This window comes from Lissotriton vulgaris, chromosome 7 (assembly GCF_964263255.1).
Source record: "Lissotriton vulgaris chromosome 7, aLisVul1.2, whole genome shotgun sequence".
Taxonomy (NCBI): Eukaryota; Metazoa; Chordata; class Amphibia; order Caudata; family Salamandridae; genus Lissotriton; species Lissotriton vulgaris.
In genome coordinates this window covers 727,452,657-727,479,260 of record NC_141695.1, presented here as the reverse complement: position 1 = coordinate 727,479,260, position 26,604 = coordinate 727,452,657, and the positions used below count along the sequence as shown (strand labels likewise).

The following is a 26,604-nucleotide window of genomic DNA, read 5'->3' as shown; positions in this document are numbered from 1 at the left end:
ATTTTGAAGATCTCTCGTGCTGATGATATTGACCGAAGCATCACTGTTGATGATGAAGTTCATGGCACAACCATTATTTAGTTGGGTCGCAGGGTCACATGTCTGTTTTAGAAATCATCATGAGTACGCCATCCTCCTCACTGTCACAGACTGGAGACGCCGTGGATTGAGAGGATGGTAAGGTGGTGGTAGCGATAATCCTTATTTGCTTTTCCTAAATTGCGGTCACAATTAGCGATTTCTACCAGGTAGAAATTGCAAATGTCAACCAGTGTTCGGCTTTTGAACATATCAACAATCCTATTTTGCTTTTCTTAACAGGCTGAAATTCGGCCAGTCAAGAAATGCAAAAAAACTTTTGTACATCTGTCGCTAAGCCAATAGGAATAAATGTTAAAATTATTTATGCAAATTTCGAGTATATCTATATTTTTTATAATGTTAAGGGACACGTGCATCAAGATTTTTTCCGGTCGTAAATGGGCCGATTTGCAGAATAGGTCTATTTGCGATTGGAAAAAGCCCTGTCTGATGTATGAACCCACTTCCATTCGCAAATTAGGTAATCACAATTTTTTGTGATTACCTAAATTGTGAATGCATTTAGGGAATCGCAAATTGTGATTCCCTAAAGGCGATGCATCAAGCCTTTCCTAAATGCAAACTGTGCATTTAGGAAATGCTAATTACCATCAACTTCAAGTTGATGGTAATCTGCAAATTCTTTGAAAAATGCACAACGTGAATTTTTCAAAGTGACATGTGGCGCACACACATGTGTGCACCACATGTGCATACTTACCTTTTCGGTGGGGGCATCAGGGGGTTTAGGCCCACTGGCACCCTTGGAATTGCAAGGAAACCAATTTGGTAATCGCAATTTGCGAAGGCATTCCCATTCATTTTATAGCCCATAGGAATGAATGGAGTGACATTACCTAATAGAGATTCGCAATTTGGAATCGCTATTAGGTAATGTTTAGTAATCACAATTTATTTTGCGATTTCTACATGCATAAGGAATTGCGATTCCTAAATAGGGATTCCTTAAAAATGGCTATTTAGGAATCGCAAATCCTTATGTTGATACATGTGGCCCTTAATGTTATATATTTCAATATGTGTTAATTAAAAAAATAAGTAATATGTGATTCAAAAATATAAAGTATTAAAATGTAATAAAAAATGCTAAAATCAATGTTTAAACTTTTAATAATAATAGTTAAAAATTAATTAGACACAGTGTTTAATAAATGTTGCTCAATAATAATTAAATATGAAGCATAGGGTGGGGCTTTTTTAAACATTTAAATTAATAATTAGCCCATATTTATAAACACAATTATTTGAGTTAATGTGATGTAACATTTTAACTTTTTACTTTTAGGTTAATAATAATGCTCACATGCACAATGTCCACCCTGCTCCTACAAAGAAACACCTGTCAAGCTGGACTCATAAATGGACCCAACCCTGCCCTATGCTTTAATTTAATTTATGGTTTTTTTCCATTGGACAACATTATCGTGACAGATGTTAGAGCTTTTTACATGGTGAATAAATGAAGATGCTGCATTCATTCATTCCTTTGTTATTTCATATATACACATTGTCACAAGTTCTTTTTTGTTGGTTGGCAATATATTGGGATGCACCATTATTCTTCGTTGTGTATTTTACCTGAGAAACTAAAAAGCAAAATATATATATATATATATATATATATATATATATATATATATATATATATATATATATATATATATATATATATATATATATATATATATATATATATATATATATATATATATATATATATATATATATATATAGCAGTTACAGTTAGCTGGACATTTTACTCATACAAAACCATTGAAATTCCCCCGTTATAGTTAGTTGTACTCACTATAACTCGCGTGACCGCAATCCACTGCTGAAGATGTCACATATTACATCATTCATGACATGGTCAGTGACATCACTGATGACATCTCAAGTAATTTATAGCATCCTCAAAGTCAGTCTTTCAAAAATTCCAAAGTATACGACATGGTAATCCAAACCCAAATGTTTCTCAAGAAAAGTCATAAACCGTGTCCGTGGGTCATATCTGCCCAAACGCCGATATGCCGAATGATTGAAAATGACTTTTCTTGAGGATGCTATAAATTACTCAAGTCTGCCCGAATTGTGTGGGTAAAATTGATACCTAGTCACTTTGAATAAGAATGTACTTACGACTCGTCTAACATTTGGAAGAAATATCTAGTTATATGACAACAGGATACCGACATAACTTGAAGGAAATAAGAACGCCCTGAAGAAGTTCTGTTGTACAGAACGAAACGCGTCGGCTGGCTGTGGTACATAAACTTAAGGAAAATAAAAGCACTTGAATATACACCAAGATTCAGCGCTTCAATAAGGACTCTAAGTGATATGATTTGATTGGACTTGTTGTGCAAGTGGTGCTGTGCCAAACTTTGGAATATTCTCCACTACTCTCTACTACTCACTCTCTACTACTCCACTACTCTCTAATATTCACTCTCTACTACTCATTCTCTACTACTCTACTACTCTCTACTACTCTCTCCCTACTACTCACTATCTACTACTCTCTACTACTCACTCTCTACTACTCTTACTCTCTACTACTCACTCTCTACTACTCTCTCTCTACTACTCACTCTTTACTACTCACTCCCTACTACTCTCTACTACTCACTCTCTACTACTCACTCTCTACTACTCACTCTCTCTCTACTACTCACTCTCTACTACTCATTCTCTACTACTCTACTACTCTCTACTACTCTCTCTCTACTACTCACTCCCTGCTACTCACTATCTACTACTCTCTACTACTCACTCTCTACTACTCTCTACTCTCAACTACTCACTCTCTACTACTCTCTCTCTCTCTACTACTCACTCTTTACTACTCACTCTCTACTACTCTCTACTACTCACTCTCTACTTCTCACTCTCTACTACTCACTCCCTGCTACTCACTATCTACTACTCTCTAATACTCACTCTCTACTACTCTCTACTCTCAACTACTCACTCTCTACTACTCTCTCTCTCTACTACTCACTCTTTACTACTCACTCTCTACTACTCTCTCTCTAGTTCTCACTCTCTACTACTCACTCTTTACTACTCTCTCTCTACTACTCTCTACTATTCACTCTCTACTACTCACTCTACTACTCGCTCTACTACTCACTCTCTACTACTCTCTACTACTCACTCTCTACTACTCTCTCTCTACTACTTTCTACTACACACTCTACTACTCACTCTCTACTACTCTCTATTATTCTCTTTCTCTGCTACTCATTCTCTACTACTCTCTACTACTCACTCTCTACTACTCACTCTCTACTACTCACTCTTTACTACTCTCTACTACTCACTCTCTACTGCTCTCTACTACTCTCTCTACTACTTACTCTCTACTACTCTCTCTCTACTACTCTCTACTAATCACTCTACTATTCACACTACTACTCTCTACTACTCACTACTATTCACTCTCTGCTACTCTCTCTACTACTCTCTACTACTCACTCTCTTCTCTCTATTACTCACTCTCCACCCTCTACATCTCTACCTCTCTCTACTTCTCTCTCTACTAGTCTCTACCTCTCTACCTGTACCTCTGTACCTCTACCTCTCCTCCTCTACTCCTCTACCTCTACACCTCTACCTCTCTCTACACGCACACATAGACACATATATATATATATGCATATACATATACATGAAAGTTTGAAAAACACTAATAAAAGCCACCTCATTACAAACAGAATTGCTTTAACTTAAACGAGGGCGAGATCTATTGCATTTTCAATGCTTGTTTACTTTGGTTCCATCAAGAAGGCATTCAGATGTGTCACACATTTGCCATAAATTCTAAATGTTAGCACTCTAGTTGCTCATTAGATCACTGTAGAAAAGCTACTGCTCACCAGGGAAGTCTGCTGCTGGTATTCAAAGTGCATGTTTCAGTCTGCATGTCAGAATTTTTTTAATGAAATAGAAGAGGATTTGATGTGCCCTAATTTTTCTTTCTTCAGCACTAATCATAATTTCTATGGCAAAATGAACCCCCTCATGTTGTTCCTTTGCAAATTAAATGTTTTAAGTGTTACCACTTTATTCCAATCAAGATAACTTCAGGTGTGCCATACTTTTGTCATAAGTAAGACTCGGCCCCCACTTGACGAATCTTCCCGAGACTTTCAGGGAAGGAGTGGAGCGTAGTGGGCCATCTTCTTTGAGAAATTTGCGAAGATTCAACAACTAGCGCCAAAGTTATTCCCAATAGAATGTTGCGGATTTCCCATGGAAACTAGGTCCTAACTATAACTACCTACTGAATTTCAATGGTTTTTTAATAGCAAATATCAAAAGCTGTCGAATGTCAAGTACGTGATAGGTAAAAACGTTTTCGTGTTTATGCACACTGATGTGCTTTGAACGCTGCCCCCCCCCCTCCCCTCTTTACTCTTAGTAGGACTCTCTCTTTGCAGATAGTGAAGGGTAGTTAATGCAGACCTTTAACCCCGTTGTAATCCGTTGTGCCTGCTTGTCTCTCCATTTGATTGATTGTTATCCAAGCATTTACTGTTTTAGAATTGGTTCTCTTTGGTTCATTCTCTATTTACAAACAAGCACAAAGTCGTAATACTCTGTTTAGTCTTTGCAGATACTGAAAAATCGTGTAAAAAAATAAAAGTAATCGAGCAAAATCAGTAGGCCACTAATTGGATCTATTTTTGACGTCGCTAAAATAGAAACATTAGGAACAACCCTTCATGAGAAATACGAAAATAGTGAGATGAATTGAGCTCCACACCATGAGGGCTGCAAGACAGCTCGGCTCCGTCACCCACCCCGCCCAAAATAACGACAAACCCTATGCAAATATTAAAAATATATACAACATACCAGCAAAGTAACAGGGAAAAACATTTTATTAAATAACTATTTACATAACTATTTTATACTTTTTGTTGCCCGATCCGGCTAGCTCAATCGATCGAGCATGAAACTCATGCACTCTGATAGCAAGCGTTGCTGCTGATGCTATGCAGACCAAAACTGGTTTTCAGTTTGTACATTTTTCTAGATTTTTCCATCCGAGGCTGGTTGAGTTTGTAGAACGATGGCTTCAGATTTTCCACATACGGTGTGGTGGCGCGGACTGGGAGGGGGCGCTTCGCTCCTGCCCCCTCCCCAAGTAAGATTTTCATACGTGAAAGTACGTTAATGGTTTTGGTCCCTGAGTTGCTTCGATGTCACTGCCATTCTCAAATGGCATAAGTTCTGGATGTTGGGTGCCATAGTTCAGAGTTCTGAGCAGCGCTTGTAACACTGTCTGAAGCTGATTTCCACCTACTGCAGCTTCACTATTCTCAAAGTAAGTGAGGGTCGTTTGTGGACCTGACTGCATTTGAAAACAATGTGATATAGTACCTCCCTAAACCGCTTGACGGAGGCCCCCGAGGGGCGGTGTGATGGGACAGACTCGGAGAAGACGCTTGGCTCCGACCCCCTCCCCAAGTCTTATAGCACTGGTGTAGCCTGAGATCGCCCCCGACATAGGCGGCCGGCTCCCGGGGTCCGGCGGAACTTTTTGCCTTTTGATGACTCTTCTATTCTGGACCTTGTCCCACAATCCGTTTGACCTGAAGACACGCTGTAGTGGGGCGCCCCTTTACCGTTTTAGTTGCCATTCCGCTCGCTTTTGCTACACTGTGCCTCTTCCGCCATTCAGCTGTTTACCGCCCGCTCTTGCGACTACAGCGTCTCGCTCACCATGTAGTTGAGTTGCTCCCGCTCTTGCGATGCAACGATAAGCGGCTGCCACAGGACTCTTAAAATGGCGGCCGGCTCTTCAGATTTGGGCGTGGTCCACTAAAATGGCCCTGGGACACCTTGGAACTCGGACGCTTCCCTGATAGGGCTTGGGTCCCATTCTCGAAAGCGTCCCCTTAGCCGTGAAGATACTACAAAAGTCTTGGGGGCCCCCGACTCCCTTGGTGGAGACATTTTGACTATATTCTTGACCTACGTTGTCGCGTAATGCGTTATATGACACGCCGCGTTAGCGCACCCGGAAGTGATCCGGGGCGTGGCACGCAGCGCGTAACGTAAGCATAACAGGTCATGTGACTTGTTAATAAAACTTTTCATTGGTTCATTTTACTTTTGTTATTCTAATGATGGAAGGCTTGGTCATATGACCTAAAAATTACGCTTTTTATTGGTTTCGAACATTATTTTTTCTTAAACATATATGTTATAATGTTCCAGGCTAATGTACTTTCCCGGAAAATTTACAACTGTCCTGCAAGTAAAATATATTCCTTTTTCGAGAAAAAGGGCGTTTCTTCGTCCCATGACGGAGCCGTTGAGTAAAAGAGGCTCGGCCTGCTGTCTTAGTCGCCGATACGCCTGATTATCAGATTCTTATCGATCACTTTATGTTGCATGAGTGGAAAACACAACTGCCCTTGACCATTTATCTTTACTGCGTTCCTACGTATTATACCTTTTATCCGTCATGTAATTGGACTGCTTTATTTCACTTGCCTTTTACTGATTCGAAAACAGTGACTAAAAGTAAAAACTTTACCAATGTAAATACTACTACCATGTTTTCTTTTAAAAACCTTTATTGTGAAAATGTCAGTATACAAATACGGGCCTATAACCACGTGGGCCGGCCACGGAGCAAACTGAAATCGTATATGATGAGGAGACATTTACACTGTAGAGGAACGTAACGAGCGGGCCATTAGGTTGCAAGAACTAAGGTGTCTAACAGTTGCGGAATCGGTGGACGTACATTTTGTAATTAAAATACGACAAAGCCACTTACAAAAAAATCATCTAGATATACATTTGCAGGCAAGTACCATGGGTGACGTTAATTCGAACTTTCAATAGTACAGTAATCAATAACACATCAGAACTTAATATCAATAGGGATGTCGAAATATTCAATCAATTCTTGTCCCCGCCCGCCATGAGCATCAACACTACATTCATATCTCGTGATATCAAAGTTGTTCAACCAGTACACAACAAGGAGTTACGAGTCCCATTTGTACCGGCGCCATTTTGGGCGAGGCCGGGCAGGTCCAAGATATAGTCAAAATGTCTCCACCAACCATCGGCCAGACCAGAACCCCTTTCGGCCCTTTATGCTACAAGATGGTGTCTTCCATTTAGAAAATATTGTTGGCAGCATTTTGAAAGGAAAGATAAACAGCCGTTCTCCTAGTGAGTCTCACATTGTTACATTTAGGAAGAATGTTGAAGAGTAGTATGTTGAAAATCTGAAGACATTGTTCTACAAACTCTCAACCAGCCTTGGATGGAAAAAAAAATCCTGAAGAATGTACAAACTGAAAACCAATTTTTGTCTGTATAGCATCAACAGCAACGCTTGAGTCAGCTTTGTGTGAAGCCGCCATTTTGATTCAATCAATAGCGTCCCCCTGCACACATTCAGGGACCTGGTCGTGTCTTCAGGTCAAACGGATTGTGGGACAAGATGCAGAATGGAAAAGGGAAAAAGTTCCGCCGGACCCCGGGAGCCGGCCGCCTATGTCATGGGCGATCTTTGGCCACACCAGGACAATAGTGAAGCTGCAGCAGGTGCAAATAAGCTTCAGACAGTGTTACAAACACTGCTAAGAACTCTCAACGATGGCACTCAACATCCAGGACTTGCCATCCGGATCTTGGCGCCTTGTGCAGGTTCCGACCTATTCACACATCGGTCCACTACTGACATCACCTCATAAGCCAACGGGGCACCCCACACCGACTTTCGGCGCAGCATTGTAGGATGGCCACACCAGTGCGGCAACTTGCTGGACACAACCTCGGTGCCATCCGGATCTCGGCGCGTTCGAGTCACTGTACCGCAAGAGTGACCGGAACTCAGCTGAACACTCCGTCTTTCGGCGCAGCATTGTAGGATGGCCACACCAGTGCGGCAATTTGCTGGACACCACCTCGGGCAATAGTGATGCTGCAGCAGGTGCAAATAAGCTTCAGATAGTCTTACAAGCACTGCTCAGAACTCTCAACTATGGCACTCAACATCCAGGACTTGCCATCCGGATCTTGGCGCCTTGTGCTGGTTCCGACCTATTCACACATCGGTCCAATACTGACATCACCTCATAAGCCAACGGGGCACCCCACGCCGACTTTCGGCGCAGCATTGTAGGATGGCCACACCAGTGCGGCAACTTGCTGGACACAACCTCGGTGCCATCCGGATCTCGGCGCGTTTGAGTCACTGTACCGCAAGAGTGACCGGAACTCAGCTGGACACGCCGTCTTTCAGCGCAGCATTGTAGGATGGCCACACCAGTGCGGCAATTTGCTGAACACCACCTCGGTGCCATCCAGATCTCGGCGCGCTGTGATGCCTTCGACCTACTGTAGCCGCAAGTGCGGACGCAACTCAGTTGGACGGCGAGTGAAAAGATAAGGGGCGCCGCACTGCAGCCGAGGAGCCTCCATCTTGGGGGAGACGCACAGCCCCCACTGACTGACGCGACCTCACAGGCCAACGGGGCGACCCACGCCGACTTTCGGCGCAGCATTGTAGGATAGCCACACTAGTGCAGCAACTTGCTGGACACCAACACAGTGCCATCCGGATCTCGGCGCGTTGTGCTGCCTTCGGCCTATTCGCACATCGGTCCGCTACTGACGCCGCCTCACGTGCCAACGGATTTTCTACGCTTTTTGTAGCCCTATGCCGCATAACAGGTCATGTGACTTGTTTATAAAACTTTTCGTTGGTTCATTTTACTTTTGGTTTCCTAAAGATGGAATGCTTGGTCATATGACCTAAAAATAACACTTTTCATTGGTTTAGAACATTTTTTTTCCCAAACGATGAAAGCCCCACCTTGTTTCTGGATGTTTCAGACTGAAGCTGGCGTAAACATGAGAGCACCACCATCTCGTGGCTCCGTCGTGGTCATTCCGCGAGCAATCATGGCAGCCGCTCCCAACCGGAAGCCTGCAGGAGTCGAGGGCCCCCAAGACTTTTGTAGAATCTTCACGGCTGAGGGGACGCTTTCGAGGATGGAGCCCAAGCCCTAGCAGGCAACCGTCCGAGTTCCAAGGTGTCCCAGGGCCATTTTAGTGGACCAGGCCCAAATCCGAAGAGCCGTCCGCCATTTTAAGAATCCAATGGCAGCCGCCTATCGCTGCACCGCAAGAGTGGGCGCAACTCAACTACATGGTGAGCGAGACTCTGTAGCCGCAAGAGCGGGCGATAAACAGCTGAATGGAGGACGAGGCACAGTGTAGCAAAAGCGGGCGGAATGGCAACTGAAACGGTAAAGGGGCGCCCCAGTACAGCAGACGGGCCTCCACCTGGGGACGCCCGTTCACGCCGCCTCCCCCACGCCCCCCCCTCCCCCCGGGGCGCCCCACGCCGTTTTTCGGAGCAGCATTGTAGGATACCAAAACCAGTGCGGCAAGTTACTGGACATCACCTGGGTGCCATCCACATCTCAGCGCGTTCTGCTGCCTTGGGACTATTCGCACAACAGACCGCTACTGACGAGGCCTCCCCGCGCACCACCCGGGACGCCCCACGCTGTTTTTCTGAGCTGCATTGTAGGAAACCAAAAACCAGTGCGGCACCCAGGTAACATCACCTGGGTGCCGTCCAGAACTCAGCACGTTGTGCTGCCTTGGGACTATTCGCACAAAAGACTACTGACCATTGTTGCTTCTTTTTGCAAAAAAATGTTTAAATGTATTTACAGTTTTTGTTGCGTTCGATATATATTTATAAAGTTAATAAAGTTTTATAATCCTACTTTGTTGGAGTACTATATATTTTTAAAAAATCGGGTGAATGGGGCCTTGAATTGGGTTATTGTCATGTATGGGGTAGTGAATAGGGTGAAAGGGAGGTGTCGGGCGGGCACAGGGTGTGATTCTCACGGAAGAGCAGCGCAGATGGGGGGAAGTTTATGGCCCATGCATGAGAGAGAGAGCGGGGGTGACCAGTGCGTGGGGGAGATGCTTGCGAGGGTGGGGAGCCGTGCTGAGGATCGGCGGCGTGCAGAGAGTGGGTCTGGTCAAGGCATCTAAAATGGCTGCCGTGCACGACAAAATTGTGGCATTGGAAAAAAGGCAAGATGGCGCAGACAATGTTTATCAATAAGGATTCATTTATAACAAAATATTTTATCGCAGTGACAAATTGGCGGTCAACACTTCCTGATTTCCATCGAATCGAACGTTAACAGACGTCACGCAGCAAAAAAAAAAAAACGCTCACGCACAGCCGCTGGAAGACATGTATCAACATATATGAGCCTCCTCAGCCACCCTCAGAAAACATAAGGGATCAGGATACGTCTCCCGCACCCCCTTATACCTAGTAATTTAATTAAACGAAACACAAAATGGCGAATTCCCGTTTCGCTACCAGTTTGCGGCCCAGTTCGCGGCCTGAGAAGCACTTCTACCGTGAAAAATCAATTTTTTTTTATTTTCCCCACGGAACCCTTTAATAACCCCAACATCATTCCTAGGGGGTCAAGAGGGGTCTACCTTGCCTCCTTTCATTAAATTCCCCCTTCGTTTTTCACCTCTTCTTCTCTCTCGATCCTACCGAGAGACAAGATGGCGGCCGCACAGCCGCTGGAAGACATATATCAACATATATGAGCCTCCTCAGCCACCCTCAGAAAACATAAGGGATCAGGATACGTCTCCCGCACCCCCTTATACCTAGTAATTTAATTAAAACGAAACACAAAATGGCGAATTCCCGTTTCGCTACCAGTTTGCGGCCCAGTTCGCGGCCCGAGAAGCGCTTCTACCGTGAAAAATCAATTTTTTTTTATTTTCCCCACGGGACCCTTTAATAACCCCAACATCATTCCTAGGGGGTCAAGAGGGGTCTACCTTGCCCCCTTTCATTAAATTCCCCCTTCGTTTTTCTCCTCCTCTTGTCTCTCGATCCTACCGAGAGACAAGATGGCGGCCGCACCGGACTGTTTAGAATGTTGACAGACACCGGAGAGCCAATCAGCTTCGCTACGCAAAGCTCCGTTACGCGAAAAGTAAGCGGACCGGAGCGCAGCCCGGAGCGCTGTTACAGATATATATCTTGTTTTGAACGTTAATTTCTCAAAATCCACTGGAGCACATATATTGAGACCTAGCAAAGGCACATCGGGCTAACAGTCCCTACAATTTTGCCAAGTTTCGTGCAAATCCATTCAGCCGTTCGAGCTAAAAGTGAGGCCAACCACCCTATGGAAATTAACATGGGGAAAATGCGTTTTGGGACCCCCCTTTTTTCTCGGCCCCCCCTTGACGAAACCCCCCCAAATTTTAAAGGGCTGCTCAGAAACAGAATGTGCCATTTTCCAGAAAATTTCAGCCGATTCCGTCCACAAACGCCAAAGTTATTAGACATAGAATTTTCAAAAATCCCATAGGGAAAAAATCCTAACTATATATACCTACTGGCGAGACGCCAGTAGGTAATATATGTATATATATATATATATATAAATTCGAAAAGTTGCCTAACAACGGAGAGGTCCACACACCAAGTGAATTCAGCATACTATTTATTGGAGGCTGCCATGCAAGTTCAAATCACTGTCCCAGCAATGTTCAAATGCTCGCCCAGACGCGTTTCGTGCTCCTGCACTTTTTCAATGGGCAATTCACATCTTGGCTTCGGCTTTCCGGTTTAAGTGCACCTCGTGATTCTCGGCACCTGCCTTAGTGGGCGTGGCTGCTTCACGCAGCCTGCTGGTGCTCGTAGTGCATTCCCCTCTTGCTACAGTGAGCAGCCTTTGCCCGCAATGTGTTGATTATAGTTTTCCCGTTGGGTTGTCAGGCACAGCGTTTGTCCATCATAGCATCTTTATGCCCCCAACACCGCTCTTGGTCCCGTCTTCTGGTTTCGCCTCATTGGCTGCACCGCGGGTCTGACTTGCAGCGGGTCCCCTCCACGGCTTCAGGCCAGCCGTACAGATAAATTCGAAAAGTTGCCTAACAACGGAGAGGTCCACACACCAAGTGAATTCAGCATACTATTTATTGGAGGCTGCCATGCAAGTTCAAATCACTGTCCCAGCAATGTTCAAATGCTTGCCCAGACGCGTTTCGTGCTCCTGCACTTTTTCAATGGGCAATACACATCTTGGCTTCGGCTTTCCGGTTTAAGTGCACCTTGTGATTCTCAGCACCTGCCTTAGTGGGCGTGGCTGCTTCACGCAGCCTGCTGGTGCTCGTAGTGCATTCCCCTCTTGCTACAGTGAGCAGCCTTTGCCCGCAATGTGTTGATTATAGTTTTCCCGTTGGGTTGTCAGGCACAGCGTTTGTCCATCATAGCATCTTTATGCCCCCAACACCGCTCTTGGTCCCGTCTTCTGGTTTCGCCTCATTGGCTGCACCGCGGGTCTGACTTGCAGCGGGTCCCCTCCACGGCTTCAGGCCAGCCGTACAGATAAATTCGAAAAGTTGCCTAACAACGGAGAGGTCCACACACCAAGTGAATTCAGCATACTATTTATTGGAGGCTGCCATGCAAGTTCAAATCACTGTCCCAGCAATGTTCAAATGCTCGCCCAGACGCGTTTCGTGCTCCTGCACTTTTTCAATGGGCAATTCACATCTTGGCTTCGGCTTTCCGGTTTAAGTGCACCTCGTGATTCTCGGCACCTGCCTTAGTGGGCGTGGCTGCTTCACGCAGCCTGCTGGTGCTCGTAGTGCATTCCCCTCTTGCTACAGTGAGCAGCCTTTGCCCGCAATGTGTTGATTATAGTTTTCCCGTTGGGTTGTCAGGCACAGCGTTTGTCCATCATAGCATCTTTATGCCCCCAACACCGCTCTTGGTCCCGTCTTCTGGTTTCGCCTCATTGGCTGCACCGCGGGTCTGACTTGCAGCGGGTCCCCTCCACGGCTTCAGGCCAGCCGTACAGATAAATTCGAAAAGTTGCCTAACAACGGAGAGGTCCACACACCAAGTGAATTCAGCATAATATTTATTGGAGGCTGCCATGCAAGTTCAAATCACTGTCCCAGCAATGTTCAAATGCTCGCCCAGACGCGTTTCGTGCTCCTGCACTTTTTCAATGGGCAATTCACATCTTGGCTTCGGCTTTCCGGTTTAAGTGCACCTCGTGATTCTCGGCACCTGCCTTAGTGGGCGTGGCTGCTTCACGCAGCCTGCTGGTGCTCGTAGTGCATTCCCCTCTTGCTACAGTGAGCAGCCTTTGCCCGCAATGTGTTGATTATAGTTTTCCCGTTGGGTTGTCAGGCACAGCGTTTGTCCATCATAGCATCTTTATGCCCCCAACACCGCTCTTGGTCCCGTCTTCTGGTTTCGCCTCATTGGCTGCACCGCGGGTCTGACTTGCAGCGGGTCCTCTCCACGGCTTCAGGCCAGCCGTACAGATAAATTCGAAAAGTTGCCTAACAACGGAGAAGTCCACACACCAAGTGAATTCAGCATACTATTTATTGGAGGCTGCCATGCAAGTTCAAATCACTGTCCCAGCAATGTTCAAATGCTCGCCCAGACGCGTTTCGTGCTCCTGCACTTTTTCAATGGGCAATTCACATCTTGGCTTCGGCTTTCCGGTTTAAGTGCACCTCGTGATTCTCGGCACCTGCCTTAGTGGGCGCGGCTGCTTCACGCAGCCTGCTGGTGCTCGTAGTGCATTCCCCTCTTGCTACAGTGAGCAGCCTTTGCCCGCAATGTGTTGATTATAGTTTTCCCGTTGGGTTGTCAGGCACAGCGTTTGTCCATCATAGCATCTTTATGCCCCCAACACCGCTCTTGGTCCCGTCTTCTGGTTTCGCCTCATTGGCTGCACCGCGGGTCTGACTTGCAGCGGGTCCCCTCCACGGCTTCAGGCCAGCCGTACAGATAAATTCGAAAAGTTGCCTAACAACGGAGAGGTCCACACACCAAGTGAATTCAGCATACTATTTATTGGAGGCTGCCATGCAAGTTCAAATCACTGTCCCAGCAATGTTCAAATGCTCGCCCAGACGCGTTTCGTGCTCCTGCACTTTTTCAATGGGCAATTCACATCTTGGCTTCGGCTTTCCGGTTTAAGTGCACCTCGTGATTCTCGGCACCTGCCTTAGTGGGCGTGGCTGCTTCACGCAGCCTGCTGGTGCTCGTAGTGCATTCCCCTCTTGCTACAGTGAGCAGCCTTTGCCCGCAATGTGTTGATTATAGTTTTCCCGTTGGGTTGTCAGGCACAGCGTTTGTCCATCATAGCATCTTTATGCCCCCAACACCGCTCTTGGTCCCGTCTTCTGGTTTCGCCTCATTGGCTGCACCGCGGGTCTGACTTGCAGCGGGTCCCCTCCACGGCTTCAGGCCAGCCGTACAGATAAATTCGAAAAGTTGCCTAACAACGGAGAGGTCCACACACCAAGTGAATTCAGCATACTATTTATTGGAGGCTGCCATGCAAGTTCAAATCACTGTCCCAGCAATGTTCAAATGCTCGCCCAGACGCGTTTCGTGCTCCTGCACTTTTTCAATGGGCAATTCACATCTTGGCTTCGGCTTTCCGGTTTAAGTGCACCTCGTGATTCTCGGCACCTGCCTTAGTGGGCGTGGCTGCTTCACGCAGCCTGCTGGTGCTCGTAGTGCATTCCCCTCTTGCTACAGTGAGCAGCCTTTGCCCGCAATGTGTTGATTATAGTTTTCCCGTTGGGTTGTCAGGCACAGCGTTTGTCCATCATAGCATCTTTATGCCCCCAACGCCGCTCTTGGTCCCGTCTTCTGGTTTCGCCTCATTGGCTGCACCGCGGGTCTGACTTGCAGCGGGTCCCCTCCACGGCTTCAGGCCAGCCGTACAGATAAATTCGAAAAGTTGCCTAACAACGGAGAGGTCCACACACCAAGTGAATTCAGCATAATATTTATTGGAGGCTGCCATGCAAGTTCAAATCACTGTCCCAGCAATGTTCAAATGCTCGCCCAGACGCGTTTCGTGCTCCTGCACTTTTTCAATGGGCAATTCACATCTTGGCATCGGCTTTCCGGTTTAAGTGCACCTCGTGATTCTCGGCACCTGCCTTAGTGGGCGTGGCTGCTTCACGCAGCCTGCTGGTGCTTGTAGTGCATTCCCCTCTTGCTACAGTGAGCAGCCTTTGCCCGCAATGTGTTGATTATAGTTTTCCCGTTGGGTTGTCAGGCACAGCGTTTGTCCATCATAGCATCTTTATGCCCCCAACACCGCTCTTGGTCCCGTCTTCTGGTTTCGCCTCATTGGCTGCACCGCGGGTCTGACTTGCAGCGGGTCCTCTCCACGGCTTCAGGCCAGCCGTACAGATAAATTCGAAAAGTTGCCTAACAACGGAGAAGTCCACACACCAAGTGAATTCAGCATACTATTTATTGGAGGCTGCCATGCAAGTTCAAATCACTGTCCCAGCAATGTTCAAATGCTCGCCCAGACGCGTTTCGTGCTCCTGCACTTTTTCAATGGGCAATTCACATCTTGGCTTCGGCTTTCCGGTTTAAGTGCACCTCGTGATTCTCGGCACCTGCCTTAGTGGGCGTGGCTGCTTCACGCAGCCTGCTGGTGCTCGTAGTGCATTCCCCTCTTGCTACAGTGAGCAGCCTTTGCCCGCAATGTGTTGATTATAGTTTTCCCGTTGGGTTGTCAGGCACAGCGTTTGTCCATCATAGCATCTTTATGCCCCCAACACCGCTCTTGGTCCCGTCTTCTGGTTTTGCCTCATTGGCTGCACCGCGGGTCTGACTTGCAGCGGGTCCCCTCCACGGCTTCAGGCCAGCCGTACAGATAAATTCGAAAAGTTGCCTAACAACGGAGAGGTCCACACACCAAGTGAATTCAGCATACTATTTATTGGAGGCTGCCATGCAAGTTCAAATCACTGTCCCAGCAATGTTCAAATGCTCGCCCAGACGCGTTTCGTGCTCCTGCACTTTTTCAATGGGCAATTCACATCTTGGCTTCGGCTTTCCGGTTTAAGTGCACCTCGTGATTCTCGGCACCTGCCTTAGTGGGCGTGGCTGCTTCACGCAGCCTGCTGGTGCTCGTAGTGCATTCCCCTCTTGCTACAGTGAGCAGCCTTTGCCCGCAATGTGTTGATTATAGTTTTCCCGTTGGGTTGTCAGGCACAGCGTTTGTCCATCATAGCATCTTTATGCCCCCAACACCGCTCTTGGTCCCGTCTTCTGGTTTCGCCTCATTGGCTGCACCGCGGGTCTGACTTGCAGCGGGTCCCCTCCACGGCTTCAGGCCAGCCGTACAGATAAATTCGAAAAGTTGCCTAACAACGGAGAGTTCCACACACCAAGTGAATTCAGCATACTATTTATTGGAGGCTGCCATGCAAGTTCAAATCACTGTCCCAGCAATGTTCAAATGCTCGCCCAGACGCGTTTCGTGCTCCTGCACTTTTTCAATGGGCAATTCACATCTTGGCTTCGGCTTTCCGGTTTAAGTGCACCTCGTGATTCTCGGCACCTGCCTTAGTGGGCGTGGCTGCTTCACGCAGCCTGCTGGTGCTCGTAGTGCATTCCCCTCTTGCTACAGTGAGCAGCCTTTGCCCGCAATGTGTTGATTATAGTTTTCCCGTTGGGTTGTCAGGCACAGCGTTTGTCCATCATAGCATCTTTATGCCCCCAACACCGCTCTTGGTCCCGTCTTCTGGTTTCGCCTCATTGGCTGCACCGCGGGTCTGACTTGCAGCGGGTCCCCTCCACGGCTTCAGGCCAGCCGTACAGATAAATTCGAAAAGTTGCCTAACAACGGAGAGGTCCACACACCAAGTGAATTCAGCATACTATTTATTGGAGGCTGCCATGCAAGTTCAAATCACTGTCCCAGCAATGTTCAAATGCTCGCCCAGACGCGTTTCGTGCTCCTGCACTTTTTCAATGGGCAATTCACATCTTGGCTTCGGCTTTCCGGTTTAAGTGCACCTCGTGATTCTCGGCACCTGCCTTAGTGGGCGTGGCTGCTTCACGCAGCCTGCTGGTGCTCGTAGTGCATTCCCCTCTTGCTACAGTGAGCAGCCTTTGCCCGCAATGTGTTGATTATAGTTTTCCCGTTGGGTTGTCAGGCACAGCGTTTGTCCATCATAGCATCTTTATGCCCCCAACACCGCTCTTGGTCCCGTCTTCTGGTTTCGCCTCATTGGCTGCACCGCGGGTCTGACTTGCAGCGGGTCCCCTCCACGGCTTCAGGCCAGCCGTACAGATAAATTCGAAAAGTTGCCTAACAACGGAGAGGTCCACACACCAAGTGAATTCAGCATACTATTTATTGGAGGCTGCCATGCAAGTTCAAATCACTGTCCCAGCAATGTTCAAATGCTCGCCCAGACGCGTTTCGTGCTCCTGCACTTTTTCAATAGGCAATTCACATCTTGGCTTCGGCTTTCCGGTTTAAGTGCACCTCGTGATTCTCGGCACCTGCCTTAGTGGGCGTGGCTGCTTCACGCAGCCTGCTGGTGCTCGTAGTGCATTCCCCTCTTGCTACAGTGAGCAGCCTTTGCCCGCAATGTGTTGATTATAGTTTTCCCGTTGGGTTGTCAGGCACAGCGTTTGTCCATCATAGCATCTTTATGCCCCCAACACCGCTCTTGGTCCCGTCTTCTGGTTTCGCCTCATTGGCTGCACCGCGGGTCTGACTTGCAGCGGGTCCCCTCCACGGCTTCAGGCCAGCCGTACAGATAAATTCAAAAAGTTGCCTAACAACGGAGAGGTCCACATACCAAGTGAATTCAGCATACTATTTATTGGAGGCTGCCATGCAAGTTCAAATCACTGTCCCAGCAATGTTCAAATGCTCGCCCAGACGCGTTTCGTGCTCCTGCACTTTTTCAATGGGCAATTCACATCTTGGCTTCGGCTTTCCGGTTTAGGTGCACCTCGTGATTCTCGGCACCTGCCTTAGTGGGCGTGGCTGCTTCACGCAGCCTGCTGGTGCTCGTAGTGCATTCCCCTCTTGCTACAGTGAGCAGCCTTTGCCCGCAATGTGTTGATTATAGTTTTCCCGTTGGGTTGTCAGGCACAGCGTTTGTCCATCATAGCATCTTTATGCCCCCAACACCGCTCTTGGTCCCGTCTTCTGGTTTCGCCTCATTGGCTGCACCGCAGGTCTGACTTGCAGCGGGTCCCCTCCACGGCTTCAGGCCAGCCGTACAGATAAATTCGAAAAGTTGCACGAAACGCACGAAACGCGTTTGGGCGAGCATTTGAACATTGCTGGGACAGTGATTTGAACTTGCATGGCAGCCTCCAATAAATAGTATGCTGAATTCACTTGGTGTGTGGACCTCTCCGTTGTTAGGCAACTAGATAATATTTATATTATAGAAAACATTTATTCAGGTAAAAAGTCTATTTGTAGTTGAATTTCTGGACTCTGCTTTCATCGCTCTTAGTATGTACTACAACCCTGTCAAGTTTCCCAAATCCTTGTTTGACTAGTTTAACTATTTTGTTTACATTCTGGGACTTGTAGTCTTGAAACCAGAGCTACAAGTCCAAGAATGCAAAGAAAAAACATGGCTTGGCACAGCTTTCCCCAAGGGCAAGGGTGTCCAACAGTAGATTACCAGCATCCTAGAGGTAGTTCCCTATAGTGCAGTCCAGCACAGAACATAATTCAGAGGTGTTTCTCTCTTGCCACACAACAGAACAACTGGTGATGAGGGGAGCACCCGCTTGCTCACCGATTTGGCCTGTCAGCCTCATGCAGCTTCCATTTCTGTGCGGCCTGCCATGCTTTCTCTGGCTGCGAACACACTTGCCGGACTGCTGTGAGGGCATGCCCCTCAAACCTGCAACCCATGATGGCCTCCCTCTCTACAATACTGCCTCGTAAAGCTCCCATCAGAGCTGCTTACTGGGTCATCCAGGCTCCTGCGGCTCCCTCGCAAAGCCCTCTAAGGTATCCAGTGTCTCCAGCACATGTCTCTCACCAGGCCCTGCCCTCCTGCTGTTGGCCATCTTGGATTGGGAAAGCCTACCAACCTGTCTACTCTATGGAGCCCAAGCCAATGTTGTGGCCTTCTTGGCTTGGGAAGGCCTCAACACCTTTTGTGGCCATCTTGGCTTGGGAAGGCCTACTCAAAGCATCCTCTGTTGTGCCAACCTCCACCAGGCGACCAGCTTAGATTGGGAAGGCTTGTCAATAACTTCTTGCCGCTGGTAGCAACCTCTTCCTGTGAGTGGTGGGCACAATGACTGTCTGCGTACTCTTTACCTGCACTGACGGTGCAAGGTACTCACCCCATCTTCAGCTACCATGTCCACTAAAAGACGCTCCACATAGTACACTGCCACGTTTCTGAAGCCACCGTCCCCGTTTGACACGTCAACTTTGGTGCGCAGTGGGCTGACTGGATCGGCAAATTAGATGACTTAATATAGGCTCTTGACGAACCCAAAGAAAACAAGGTGATTCAACACCTCAAGAACTTCACAGAAGATGGCGTCAAGGAAGAGCTCAAGAAGATGCCAAAAGAAGAGTCCAACACATATCAAAAGATGAAAGACAAACTTGCCAAGAAGTTTGAGCCTGCCAGCAACGTGGACTATGAATGCTTCACATTCAGCAGCCTGTCAGAAACTGGGAGAGGTTTTGGACAATTTTGTAGAGAGCCATGGCCCCTGGAAATGGCAAAAATATTCTACAGGTGCGGCCTGGCTTACCCTCACAACAGGAAATGCCCAGCCATCAGAGAGGTGTGCAAAGGCTGTGGTAAGGAAAATCAATTCAAATCCGTCTGCCATAACCAAGGAAAGCACCAGCCTGCCAACCAGCCTGCTGAGATAAATCAAACGTTGAGAGCTGGCACTGCCACAAATGAGCAAACTGACCAAGACATCAAGTGCAGAACAGCATATCAGCATCCAGAAAATGCAAAATAAAAATTTCGTACCACTTGCCCTTAGTCCCAGCCTCCATATTTTTGGTGGGAGTGTGTGGCAGTATCCGTGAGTGGCCATTTGTGGTTCTGAGCTTACTCTAAAGCTGGCCTGGAGTACATCTCCAACTGTTTTGGGCCATTTGTGGCGGTAATAACTTTAGAAGTACAGTTTGTGAATAGCAATGGACTTACTCTTTTGTGAGTGGGTGTTTTTCTTTGCATTTCCCTCCCTGGAGGACCCTTCCTCCCTTCCTAAGCTGCTCTTACCCATACCTAACTCCTTCCCATTTAGTAATAAGTATTCTCCATTTTCCAGCTAATACGAAGGTTCCTCCAATATTCACTACTAATTAATATACATACATGTGCAGAGAACTATACAATGTACGTGGATTCCCAAGAGATGGAGTCTCACATTAACCTGAGATCAGCGCCCTCCTGGTCGCTATGCACAGAGCAGACAGACATAACTTAGGGAAAAGCAGTACCAAAGCAGAAATAAAGTCAGAACATCAAACTGCAAAAATCTCAAATCGAATTAGAAAAATAGACTAAAATGTTATAAACAAAATGATATTAAAACAACACAAATCATATATGGAGAAATAGAGATCAATGCACTAAGAGCAAATGATAGTCTAAGGAAGCAGAATACTGGGACCTGTGCACAATTGAGTGGGCCGCAAGCCAGCCCTGTTTGGAAACACCAACTGGAATGGTCCCAGTGAAAGGTTGGAACTCAAAAAAATTTGAAAATGTTACTAAGGCCCACTTCAGAAAGGGATTTTGTCACTTTTTGAATTCTACGTTCTAACACACATTGGACATTGTCACTTTTTTCTTCTTCAGATATTCCACAGATCCTGAAAATGTTCTGAGGAGGTCACTTTGAGGTGCCATATTTATGCCTGGCAACTGGTGGGGGTGTCTCTTGATCTTCCATAACCAACTCGGTAAGAGTTATCAGGGGCAACCCTATCCCCTTTTCTAGCAGTTCCTGTTTGTCCTACTGCAACAATCTCACCACGACTGGACTGGGAACAGAAACCAGCCCCGGCAATCTGCTCGACTGGCTTAAGGGGGGTTAGTTTCGAGCACCACTGCGCTTTTGTTACAGGGGGCCAATATTGAAGCACTTCTGCAAAGCCAGTCCCCAGTAACGAACCTAGCCCCACATGTCAAAAAAAGCACCCCCCCCTCCGGCATACCGGGAAAACGCCCATTTCCGCTACGGCCAGTCCGGCCCTAAATCTCACAGTGCAGCTTATTCCCAAAATCCAAGCCTGGGAAACCCTTCTCCCCTTGTGCAGATCCTGTGTGCCCACCCAGATGTGTTGCCAGTCACTGGAGTGAATGGCACAATAAGTGCTGCAGTCCATAGGTAGTATTTAACTCTCCATGCAAAGGGAGAAATTCTGCAGCATATGCTGTGATGTTATTGGAAAGTTAATTGCACCAATCAACTAAGTTTCAGCTAATTTCAACACATTTAAGGGGGAGCACCAGAGCATTACTGTTGTTTAGCAGGGGAGACAGGGCGCAGGGTTCTAAGTTCAGCAAAAGTATGGCCCAAAAAAAGGTGAAAAATCTGGAGTCACTGCTCATAAAAGGCAGATATCCTACAACAACCTTATCTGAACAGTCATTCTTTATTGCAGCTGTGATAACTGTGTTGTACTGTAACTAGATTTGCTCCACTCATCTCCCCTGTGCTCACTTTGGTCTCTTCCCTAGCATCTACACAAAGAGTCATGGAAGCTATGCGAGGCCCACTTTTTCTTGCACACTAAACATCTTGAATGCTAATGACCCTAGGCTTCCTCCTCTCTGTAAAAGAGCTTCATGACCCTACAAGTAGAACTCGTAACAACAAAAGGGTAATGCAGACCTGTTTGCATGTGATTGTGATGTCCTTATGTCGTAACAGCACATATGCATATTCTGTGGCTGACCGCGTTTTTCTCTTTCCCCAGATGTGTTTCTGCTTCATGCTTATTTCTCTTCTGAGGAAGCCCAAACTGACAAGCATTGTTGGGTTCTTAGTTACTCTCACCTTCGGATGCCTGAGTCTCATTGTTCTGGTGGATGATCTACCATCACCCGTGATGTGGGTTTTGAGCGTTCTTCTCAGTCCCTGTGCTTTCGCCACTGGCTTATCTCAGGTATGAGCACTCTCAGTGCACTGCCATGCTTGCATTATTTTGTTACTGGGACCAAAAGATAATCTGAAACTTGTTATGGTAGCCTGGTCTGTTCTGGCATAAACGCCCTGTATTGTCCTGCTGTTTATTTCTTTTCTGTTGGCATACCCTCTTGTCGAGCATCTTTAATTTATTGAGGTCTGAAGATCATCTTTCGAACACTTTTTCAAAGTATGTAATGTTAACAGAATTCGCACCTTTGAATTGCAGGTACATATTGTTTTTTGGCTATTCTTATGTTTTTTAGGATGTGAAAGAGGGCACCGCCACCGAAGTCACTGTGGGGCCATAGTTAGATCTGAATTAAGTTTGTGCCATAGATGTATAACCACACTCACACGATGGGGACAAAGAGCCAGTTCCTGAGGCTCATGGATGAGGCTCCAGAGCTAATTTCTGCAACCAACAGCCTTTTACTCTGGTTATGTCACTGATGAGTTTGAGATATTTTCTGCCCATGCAATCTTACAGTGTGCACAAAGTTGGAAGGCATTGTTATGGTTTCCTAGGACCCCCTTCCTCATGGGACACAACACGCAAATGCAATGAAGGATCTATGAAAACAATTAGAACTATACATTATTTATCAGGTGACACGGTATGTAATCTTTTTTTGCGCCTGCTGACATGTAAACTATGCTTATTTTTACCATGTTCTCGATGTCATGTTTCTGGTCCATCATGACACTATATTATTGTACTTACGTCAATAGTGGTTCAATTGGACTAACAAAAACTACAGTCCCCAGAATTCGTTTAGGCTAAAAGACAGCCCAGGACTGGCAATGTGGTGGTCTGTGTGTTAATTCTAACTTTGAGACTTCCACCTACTGATTATTAAGTCATTGTCCATACAGGGTATGCAACTGTTACCACGGATTTTTTACAACGCATACCATTACAACGGATACTATAACAACGCAGGTCATTTTACAACGGATACCTTTACATCGCATTACACTACAACGCACATACTATTACAACGCATACCATTACATCGTAAGTATAATTATAGGTAAGTTTATCTTTTTTTATAAACATTGGGTTTTGGGGTACAGGGGTATTTTTAGGTTTTAGGGCTGGGTTTGGGTTTTGGGGTACAGGGGTATTTTTAGGTTTTAGGGTTGGGTTTGGGTTTTGGGGTACAGGGGTATTTTTAGGTTTTAGGGTTGGGTTTGGGTTTTGGGGTACAGGGGTATTTTTAGGTTTTAGGGTTGGGTTTGGGTTTTGGGGTACAGGGTTATTTTTAGGTTTTCGGGTTGGGTTTGGGTTTTGGGGTACAGGGGTATTTTTAGGTTTTAGGGTTGGGTTTGGGTTTTGGGGTACAGGGGTATTTTTAGGTTTTAGGGCTGGGTTTGGGTTTTGGGGTACAGGGGTATTTTTAGGTTTTAGGGTTGGGTTTTGGGGTACAGGGGTATTTTTAGGTTTTAGGGCTGGGTTTGGGTTTTGGGGTACAGGGGTATTTTTAGGTTTTAGGGTTGGGTTTGGGTTTTGGGGTACAGGGGTATTTTTAGGTTTTAGGGCTGGGTTTGGGTTTTGGGGTACAGGGGTATTTTTAGGTTTAAGGGTTGGGTTTGAGTTTTGGGGTACAGGGGTATTTTTAGGTTTTAGGGCTGGGTTTGGGTTTTGGGGTACAGGGGTATTTTTAGGTTTTAGGGCTGGGTTTGGGTTTTGGGGTACAGGGGTATTTTTAGGTTTTAGGGTTGGGTTTGGGTTTTGGGGTACAGGGGTATTTTAGGTTTTAGGGTTGGGTTTGGGTTTTGGGGTACAGGGGTATTTTTAGGTTTTAGGGTTGGGTTTGGGTTTTGGGGTACAGGGGTATTTTTAGGTTTTAGGGTTGAGTTTGGGTTTTGGGGTACAGGGGTATTTTTAGGTTTTAGGGTTGGGTTTGGGTTTTGGGGTACAGGGGTATTTTTAGGTTTTAGGGCTGGGTTTGGGTTTTGGGGTAGAGGGGTATTTGTAACCTATTTTTACAAATTAAAAAATTAAAATTAATTTAATTAATAATTTTATTAAAATAATATATAACAAATAATTAAATTAAATAATAAATTAATAAATATTTACAACATATTTTAAAATTATATATTATTATCATATACTTACCTATACTTACGTTGTAATGGTATGCGTTGTAATAGTATGTGCGTTGTAGTTTTTTGCGTTGTAATGGTATCCGTTGTAAAATGACCTGCGTTGTAAAAAATCCGTTGTAATGGTATGCGTGCTAAAAGTACGCGTTGTAACATCATACATCCTCCATACAGTGAAGGTCTCATTCCGGGTACTCTGGTAAAGTTATGCAGTAGAACTTCATTAGGTGTCCCCAGGGAGTTAATATTTTCCCAGGTGCCATATCACTGACTCAGTATTGGTTCTACAAGCCCGATTGGTAGAAAGCATAGTTAGATTGTTGGTTTTATATTGCTCAGAGCTGACAAAATGAAATGCCATATTTTCTCCATTGACATTTTTCTGAGTCTGTGAGATATTGGTGCAGCATTTGTAAACCTGATTCAATTTCCGGCATCTGAATCAGGATTACATGGCAGAAGAGAAGGAGAGCCAAAGGAATGAAAGCAGATGCGTCAGCTGTATTGCACAGTGGCTATCTTTAGTCGTCTTTTGGAGATGTTTGAGCTTTGGTTTCCTTCAAATATTTTACATGCACATTAAAGATCTTGCCATTTTTGTTGGTTTAGGTGTTTTTTTTGGAGAATGAAAAGGAAGGGGCAACGTTTAACAACCTGTCTGAAGGTCCATACCCTCTGGGCGCAGTGCTTTTCATCCTACTGCTGAATACATTTTCGTACATGCTGTCAGCGGTATACTTTGACAAGGTCTTGCCAAGTAGGTGTCTTTTGCTCTCTTCTGTTGCTTAACTGTACAAAGCACTAATCTATCAGGTTATCTACAGTACACAGTGGAGAGAACTTGCTATACAAAATAATATGGTTGCAGAGTTGGGTGCACGATTTGATTGATGGTATCGCAAAACATAGCAATGTTTAGTAAAAAACTATTTACTTCTTAGAAATTGCTTTCAGTGAGGGCAGCTTACGGGGCCATCATATAAACCTCTATTGTTTATGTATCTGGAAAAACAATGTGGAATGGCGTGTAAATAAAACAGCCAGGGAAGAACCTGTTTTAAAACCCAATCCGCGCAACGAAAGAACGGAAAGAGAAACTTACTTGTGAACAGACGTCAAAGGGGCGAGAGATGGATACCGCTATCAGATGAATAACCAGAGTATATGTCCTATGGAGAGAACGAGGGCGAGTAACTTAGCTTGACTCATTATTATTAGAACAAAAAACCAATACACTCTAAGAGTAGGGGTTACAAGTCTCACTGTTAGGTATGCAGCTTGACGCAATGTCAATTACTCTTGCCAGCGGCTTAGGGCAAACAGTGTAAACCGTGCATGCGCGGTTGTGGTAAAGAATCGAGAACCCGGTCACGTGGTGTGGTGTGGCCAATCAGGCATATCGGGGGCATGTGTGGTGGATACAATGGATTGTGGGAGTCGTAGTGTTAATTATATACATTAGAAAAAACAACATTGGGTTTTATTCATGGGTGTGAAGTGTGGAGAGATGTTATATCCTATTCACTTCACTCAGGCAATTCAACCCTTAATTCACACTATCAAATCTCATGATTAGATACGCCTCTTTGCGCAGAAGTGCAGCCTCAACATTTTGCGATTGATGTTTAGGAACAACCCATGTTAGTACTATCCACTTAAAATCATTTTCACCATCGTTGTTACTCAAGAAATGTTCAACCATAGTTGCAGATGATACTTTTTTCTTGATTCTCGAACGATGTTGCGTGATTCCTACATTTATGGATTGGCAAGTTTTGCCAATGTTTAATCTGTTGCAGGGACACACCACGGCATAGACCACATTCTTAGTCTTGCAATTTGTGAACATCTTATGTTTCCATGTGACCGCGTCATGGTCAAACACGTTACCTTCCAATGTCGTTGAGCATGATACACAATTGCCACATTTATGGTGCCCGCATATAGGTTTTAAGTTCCATTGTGCTATCAAGTCGCTCTTCTGTTTGGGGATGTAACTATCTGCTTTTATCAATTGTTGGCCAATGCTCGTGTTTTTGCGCATGGCGAAAATGGGTTTCTCCAAAGGATATTCCAAATTTTCCAATAGGTGCCAATTGTTCAAAATGATACGTTTAAATTGGTTTGTGTGCGACCCGAAAGTTGTTACGCAAACCAATTTATCTAGTTCACCTTTTTCTTTTGTCTGAAGAAGATTTTCCCTAGGGGTGAATTTCGCCCGTTTCTTGGAATGATTTAGAAGTTTCTTTGGATAACCCCTCTTCGCCATTTCGGCACAAAACAATGTCGCATGATACTCAAAATCTGCCAAATCCGTGCAGTTACATGTTATTCTCAATATT

At 45.8% G+C, this 26,604-nt stretch overlaps 1 protein-coding gene across 2 annotated transcripts in view; it reads left to right on the top strand.

The window, feature by feature from the left end:
• The window catches only part of LOC147702338 (ATP-binding cassette sub-family A member 9-like), a 1,822,583-nt gene that overhangs the window by 213,704 nt on the left and 1,582,275 nt on the right, over positions 1-26,604 (top strand). For both annotated transcript variants that reach the window (XM_086930970.1, XM_086930969.1), the window contains exons 7-8: positions 21,942-22,130; positions 24,872-25,019. In XM_086930970.1, the coding sequence (XP_086787096.1) occupies positions 21,942-22,130; positions 24,872-25,019 (337 nt within the window). The remainder of the gene's footprint in view (positions 1-21,941; positions 22,131-24,871; positions 25,020-26,604) is intronic.